This window comes from Charadrius vociferus, unplaced genomic scaffold, assembly GCF_000708025.1.
Source record: "Charadrius vociferus isolate BGI_N301 unplaced genomic scaffold, ASM70802v2 scaffold636, whole genome shotgun sequence".
In the NCBI taxonomy this organism is placed as follows: Eukaryota; Metazoa; Chordata; class Aves; order Charadriiformes; family Charadriidae; genus Charadrius; species Charadrius vociferus.
Window position 1 is genome coordinate 1,002,997 of NW_009649189.1, and position 6,713 is coordinate 1,009,709.

The 6,713-nt window shown below is 59.7% G+C and overlaps 2 protein-coding genes across 2 annotated transcripts in view; one reads left to right on the forward strand and one right to left on the reverse strand.

Moving 5' to 3' along the window:
* The window catches only part of ABHD11 (abhydrolase domain containing 11), an 8,145-nt gene extending 6,475 nt beyond the window's left edge, over positions 1 to 1,670 (forward strand). Inside the window, exons 3-6 of the mRNA XM_009888873.1 lie at positions 28 to 219; positions 624 to 794; positions 1,064 to 1,245; positions 1,532 to 1,670. Of these exons, the coding sequence (XP_009887175.1) occupies positions 28 to 219; positions 624 to 794; positions 1,064 to 1,245; positions 1,532 to 1,670 (684 nt within the window). The remainder of the gene's footprint in view (positions 1 to 27; positions 220 to 623; positions 795 to 1,063; positions 1,246 to 1,531) is intronic.
* Positions 1,671 to 3,279: 1,609 nt separating this feature from the next.
* The window catches only part of LOC104289860 (caspase-1-like), a 4,491-nt gene continuing 1,057 nt past the window's right edge, over positions 3,280 to 6,713 (reverse strand). Inside the window, exons 2-8 of the mRNA XM_009888874.1 lie at positions 6,016 to 6,288; positions 5,588 to 5,724; positions 5,160 to 5,336; positions 4,724 to 4,958; positions 4,441 to 4,593; positions 3,735 to 3,844; positions 3,280 to 3,372 (exon numbers count right to left, since the gene is read on the reverse strand). Coding sequence (XP_009887176.1) covers positions 3,280 to 3,372; positions 3,735 to 3,844; positions 4,441 to 4,593; positions 4,724 to 4,958; positions 5,160 to 5,336; positions 5,588 to 5,724; positions 6,016 to 6,288 — 1,178 coding nt within the window. The remainder of the gene's footprint in view (positions 3,373 to 3,734; positions 3,845 to 4,440; positions 4,594 to 4,723; positions 4,959 to 5,159; positions 5,337 to 5,587; positions 5,725 to 6,015; positions 6,289 to 6,713) is intronic.

Genomic DNA, 6,713 nt, shown 5'->3' on the forward strand with positions numbered 1-6,713 from the left:
GGTGACGGGGTGCCCCTGCCCAGGCAGGTGCTGACAGTGGACGCCCGGAACCACGGCGGCAGCCCCCACAGCCCGCTGATGACCTACGAAGCCATGAGCCTGGACGTGCAGCACCTCCTGACCCGCCTGGGGCTCACCAAGTGCCTGGGCATCACCAAGTGCATCCTCCTGGGACACAGCATGGGGGGCAAGACGGCCATGACGCTGGCCTTGCAGCGGGTGGGCAGGCGCAGGGCGCGCGGGGCTGGGGGGAGCGGGAGGCGGCGGGAAGGGGGGTGACACCCACGGGAGCTGCTCACCGGTGCCAGCCTTGCCCACCGCCCCGCGGGGGTTGGCTTTTCTGCATCACCATCGGGGTGCTGTCCCGCTGAGAGCTGCAAGCCGGTAGCAGGAGCAAGTCTCTGTCCGCCAGCCCACGCTCCAGCACGGATTGTAAGGGAGTGTGGAGATCTCCTGTGCCAACGCACAGGAAAATGGGAACGTGGAGGAGGGCATATGAGGCACTCCACTGAGGCAGGAGGGAGCGAAAAGCCTCCAGGGAGTCTGAGTGGGAGTGGAGCCCCGTGCCCAGTCCCGCTGGGGACATCTCGGCTGGCATCTATCTGCCCTGCTTGTTTCCCCAGCCAGACCTGGTGGAGCGCCTCATCTCTGTAGACATTAGTCCCGTCTCAACCGTACCTGTCTCCGAATTCTCTGCCTACATCTCTGCCATGAAGTCAGTGAAGATCCCAGATGGTCTGTCCCGCTCTGCAGCCCGCCATCTGGCTGACGAGCAGCTGCGTCCGGTGGTCCAGGTAGGAAGTCACGCTCCTCGGATGGGGTTTCCCCTCCCAGCCTGTCCCCAGGACCGGAGCACGGGGCTTTAGGGCCACAGTCCCAGCGGGACTCCTTCACCCCTGCTCAGTCACCGCTGGAGGACATCTCCCCAGGGCTGCAGGGGCAACGGGGAATGTGACAGCATGGGAGACGGGCAGAAGGGGGTGGAGAGGAGGATGGAGGGTGCTGGGACATCTTGAGGGCTTGTTGCTTTTACTGAAGAGCATATAATCCCCTTTTGTGTCAGCTCCCGCAGCTGAGACAGTTCCTCCTCACCAACCTGGTGGAGGTGGAGGGCCGCTACAGCTGGCGAGTGAACCTGGAGGCTATTTCCCACCACTTGGCAGATATCATGAACTTCCCTGTCTTCCACAAGCCTTATCCTGGCCCCGCACTTTTCTTGGGAGGATCCAACTCGCCCTATATCAGGTGGGACTGGAGAGAAGCAGTTTGAAGCCTGTGGTTTAGTCCCTTGTGCTCTTCTGCAGCTGCCAAGGGTGGGAGGAAGCCCCTGAGATGGGGAAGGTCCTGGGAACAAGCTCAGTGCCTCCAGCAGCCGATGACACCAACGCACTGGAGAGCCAGGGGGAACCTGGGGGCAGCCCTGGGCTTTCCCAGCCAGGAAGGGGACATGGTCAGAGCTGGGGAGGCTGAGGGAAGGCACCTGGATGGCCCTCTGACCACGCTTCCCATGGCACCTTCCCTTGTCCTGCAGCTCTGAACACTACCCGGAGATCCAGCGCCTCTTCCCCAAAGCGGATGTCCAGCACATCGAAGGTGCAGGCCACATAGTCCATCAGGATAAATTTGAAGAATTCATCACTGCTGTCCTCAATTTCCTGCCACCGCCATAGCACTGGGGACCAGGATTTCTGCAAGCACCATGTGGGACCTGAGGAGCTCCGGGCAGTGACGTGGGGCTCTGTGAGAAGGGGCTCGGCCCAGACCGGCTGCCCACTTTGCAGTCTGATTCTGCCTGCAAGGACTTCCCCCACCCCAGGTCTCCTGGAGCTGGAGTGGAGAGGCACCTCCATCCAGCTGAGCTCTCCTTGCAGGGACACGGGGTGGCACCAGCTCAGGACACTGCCCTTGCTGCGCAGCGTGCCCCACCTGCGCTGGAGTGTCTCTGGGAGGGGACAGGAGAGCCCTCTCATTTGCCTGCTGACAGACCACCTGGTTGTGGATCTGGGTGTGACTTTGCAGAACGTGCAATAAAGCTGAATCCATGCCAAGGCAGAAAATGGTTTGGATGTGGCCGTGGAGGACAGGGAGGGCAGTGACGGGCACAGGAAGGGGCTCTCACCAGCCGTGATACTGGTAGCAGGTGACAACTGGCCTGGGCCGGTAAGATGCGGAGCTGGGGGAGCAGCAGGCAGAAGATATGGGGGAGCAGCAGGCAGAAGATACAGGTTTGAGGATCTTCCGTGGCTCCCGGGGGGAATCGCATCCTTCCTCTACCTCAGGGGCAGCGGGAGGATCGGGGAGGGGGAGGAAGCCGCCTCCTGAGCAAGGAGATGCCATGAGCCTTCAAGAGGGAGGTAGGGAAGTCCTCCCAGAGCCATCTGCCCAGCCTGCTCCAAAGGGTGTCCCCTCCTCCCTCAGCTCCCTCTGATTTCTCACCTCCTGCCTACTCGTCTCCCCGAGAAGGACACGTAACAGCAGCTACTGCTGGTCTTAAGGACCATCCGCCCGCCGCAGGCTAAAGGCAGAGGAGTGGTGCTGTCTGCTCTGAAAACCCCTTTATTAGACAACTGGTAAAGCCAGAGATGGGGCAGAAGCAGCTCTGGGGGCGACAGATTGTCTCTGTCGCAAAAGGGGACAGGCTCTGGGGACAGTTAAGAGAGACACTAACCAGCATTTGGTGTCTCTGCCGCTCCCTGGGAAGGGTTTGCTCAGTTTGGGGCTGTTGGGAGGACAAAAGGAAGGGAGGACAGGAGACCAAGGACTGTTTTATTCCAGGTCTGTTTGTAATTGCCTAGCGGAGAGGTGGAAGTAGGTGGTTTGGAGATTCACTGTGTTTCTGCAGAGCTGTTCTTGGCTTTTCCTCTTTTTCTTTCCTTTTCCAAGGAAGCGCATCTCTCTGGAGCAGGGCTGTGTTCACTTTGAGCTTTCTGCCGTGTCACCCCCAAATTCAAACACTTTTGCTGGCTGTGTATTATCTTTTCACCTGTGGAGAACATTAGACCGAGAAGCTCCTGAGACATGGGCTACTGAAACGAGTTCCTTGAGCACCTGGCCTCTGCTATGGCCAGCTGGGAGATGGGGATGGAGTCAGGCCACTGCCCGGCCCTGGACCCCAGCACACAAGTCCTTTGGCTAGCCTGTGCGAGCGCAAGGTCTGGAGGCCAGGAGCGATGGGGAATTTCTCCCTGCTCCTCCCTGCTGACCAGGTAACGGATTTGGGGCACAGACAAAAGGCTGTCTCAGAGGTATGAGGTGAAGAGACTCACCTTGGGCAGGAGATCAGTGGCCTGGGAAGAGGTAGAACTTCCTGAGCATTGTAGTCCGTTCTTGTGATGGCAACTGCCGAGGGAATTTTCCAAAGGAATATTGGATCTGGGATGAGAGAGACAGCAGGGAGAAATGAGAGCACCTCATTTCCCACCATGGGAAGGGTACAGGAAGTCAGGAGGCATCCCCAGGGGCATCTCCAGGCATGTGTCTGGTGGCACAAGGGATGCCATGGGCTGTGACAACATGCTGGGCTTGTGCGTGCACATGTGGTGGCAGAGTGCTGATGCCTCCAGAGATCCAGCTGAATTTCCAGGCCAAACCAGATCCCTTTTGGACAGAGCCTGCTCCCAAAGGGCCTGCCGAGAAATGGCCTGCCCTGGCCTGAGCTCTGCTCTGAGCAGCGTTTCTGACCGTTGGCATGGCTGCATCTGCTGGCACACCTGCAGTTAACTACAAAGCCTCACCTTTCGGAAGATCTCCTGTAAGTCGCTGTTACAGGCATAGTTTCTAAACTGCTCTATCAGGTGCTGGATGAAAACGGAGCCTGTTTCTGAGCTTCTCCAGGAGACAGTATCTGGGGAGGGAGAAGATGCCAAGTGTGATTTCACTGGTGTCCCTCACTCTAACAGTGATTAACGCTGGGTGCCGGAGCAGGAGACTGGGACACCTTCTCTGAGATCATTATATTTGGCCCATCCAACCCACAGCATGGGAAAAGGACAAGGCATCCCAGGGAAGACAGAAGCGACGGGAATATTTTCTTCAAGCCTCTCTGCTTTTCTTCTCAGCTGCCAGGCTGGCACGGCCGGGAGCCATCTGTGACCCAGCAGAAGACAATTTTCCCCTGGCCAGCCACTGCTGTGAGATAAATCGGCAGGCAGAGCTGGTGGGGAAGGCTGGAGCAGGGGCAAGGGAAGGCAGCCAGGCAGGGACACAAAGCTCTGGCCCTGGTGCCACTAAGAGGGATCTGTGGGTGTCCTGGAGCAGCCTTGCACCCTGGCATCAGGGGAAACTGCCTTTGCCAGAGGCAACGCCCCAAGTGGTCATGAGATGGAAGGGATTGCCGGCAACCCGCCCAAAGGAGGAGGATGTGTGGAGACCCCTGGCATCAGGCCACCCAGTTGTCCTTGCCTCCCTCAGGTGGGGCGACTGTCTCCAGGAACTGCTTACCAGGCGTGGAGGAATGTAAAGTGGCAAAATCACTTTCCAGGTGGACTTCAAAGATTGCGTCATCTTCCAGCCCTGCAGGGATCTTGTGAGCTGAGCTGAGAGGGCACATGGAACGGTCTGCGGAGTCGCTCACAAACACAGACCCTTTGTTTCCTAGGAAGGCAGGGACAGCCATGAGCGACGATGGGGGTGTCCCGTCCCCACCCTGTGCCCAGGGCTCACATGCCCTGGAAGAGCCTGGCCGGCTCGCTTGCTTCCCAGGCACCTCCTAGCAGGGACTCACTTCCACGGCAGGACTGGATAATCACCACTTTGGGTTTGCCCAGCAGCGCACGGCAGGACTTGTTGTTGAATGTCTCATAGATGGTGTCGAGGGAAAGGATGTCTGTGGTCTCGTTTCTGCTCTTGGTCCCGCAGAGCCCAGCCCTGACCCCGTGGGACATGAAGACCAGGAAGGTGCTGTCAGAGGTGCAGTGATGTTTGCACTGTGCAAACTCCTTCATGACCATAGCCATCCCCTACAAACCAGAACAAGGAAGGAACATCAGCCACCTGCCACCAGCTGTGTGGAGACCCAGCCACCAGCTGTGGGCAGAAGCCACTGCCATTAGGGACAGAGGTGTCCCCATGGTGCCTGAGCCCCCCATCACCAACACACAAAAGGAGGGTTTCTGCACCACTCCTGGTGCCAGTTGCAGCTGCTTTGTGTAGTCCTTTACCTCAGAAGTTAAGTTGTGATGGATGTCCACCACGTACCCCAGCCCCTCCAGCAGCTTCGTCATCCCCTCCACATCCACTTTAGCCCCATCCCGCCGGCTCAAGTGCTCAAACTCAATGTTGCAGATGAGAAGGGCCCTACGGGTTCGCGTCTCCCGTGGTAGATGGATGGGATAGATCTGTGAGGATGGAGAGAAGCAGCACTCAGTGGTGGGTGCGGCAGGGGGCCTTTCCTAAGAGGCAGCTAATAGCAGAGAAGGCTCACGCATGCAGCAATCACATCTCCCCGTCCCTGGGGCACCTCCCCACATCTCCTGCCCTGCTCCTGGGTCAGCGAAGACCCTGGCTCCCCTCAGCAAGCCCCTGCCAGCTCCGGTAGAGCAGCCGGGCCACATTCCAGCCCTCCTCTCATCTCCTCTGCCTGCAGCACCTGGTTTCCCTCTGTGTCCCTGATGCGCTGGTACTCGCTCAGGGAGCACTGCCGGATCCACTGCTGGCCCTGGATGCTGACGGAGGGCCCAGGAGCAGCCTCAGTGTCAGGGGAGGCCAGCTGCGCAGCGGGGGACCCTGCAAGCAGAAAGCCCCACAGTTACACTGGGAAGCGTGTGCAGCGAGAGGGGACCATCACAGGGCATGGACAGGCAAGCGAAGCTGTTCAGCCCCATGGGGATGGCCACCCCTGAGAGACCTGTCGTCACTGCATGGCAAGGGGGACTCAGTGCCACAGCAGTGACACCGGGGACGCCCAACTGCCCCTTGCCTGCAGGCCTCGAACACTTGCCAGGGCCATGCCACCCTCCAGCACCCCACCGGAGCCCCAGCATGGCCAGGAGCAAACCACAGCCCCGCATCTCTCACCCGACTCAGCCGCCAGACCCAGCTGCTTTGCCAAGGTGCCATCGCGCTTCCTGAGGCTGTCGATGAAGATCTGGCTGGCCCTGGTGCCCTTGAGGCGCACGCTGTCGATGAGGCAGCGAGCCTTGTCAGTGCGCACCGTGTATCTATCCTGCACTTCGTCCACCTCATCGAGGCTCAGCACCCCTTGGGCCAGCAGCTCGTCCAGCAGCCCAGAGATCACCGGCTTGTTCACACGCTCCACAAAGGCTGTCCGCACATCCAGGAGCAGCTGATCTGCAGGGCAGCCCAGTCAGTGCCCGGAATAACCATGCCACGGCTCCTGCTGCCACACCACCTGCTCTGGGTGCTTCCCCTTCCCCACCGCCTCCCCAGTGTGCTGATCCCTTCCCCATCACCCCTCTAGCTGCTCCCCCTTCCCCATCACTCCCCTGGGTGCTGCCCCCTTCCCTGTTGCCCCCCCAGCTGCTGATCCCTCCTCCACCATCCACCCTGGGTGCTATTCTCTCCTTCACTGTCCACCCCGGGGGGTTCCCCTGCCATCGCCCACCTCCCCCTTTTCCCCCACACCCACAGAAAGTGCCCCAGTGGACACATTTGCAAGAAGCAGGGCCCCAGCTACTCAGGTTTGCAGTGTCCCGGGCCGCAGCCTGCATGCTTCGCCGTGTCCCTTGTGCATCAGGCTGGCCACGGCGGGGAGG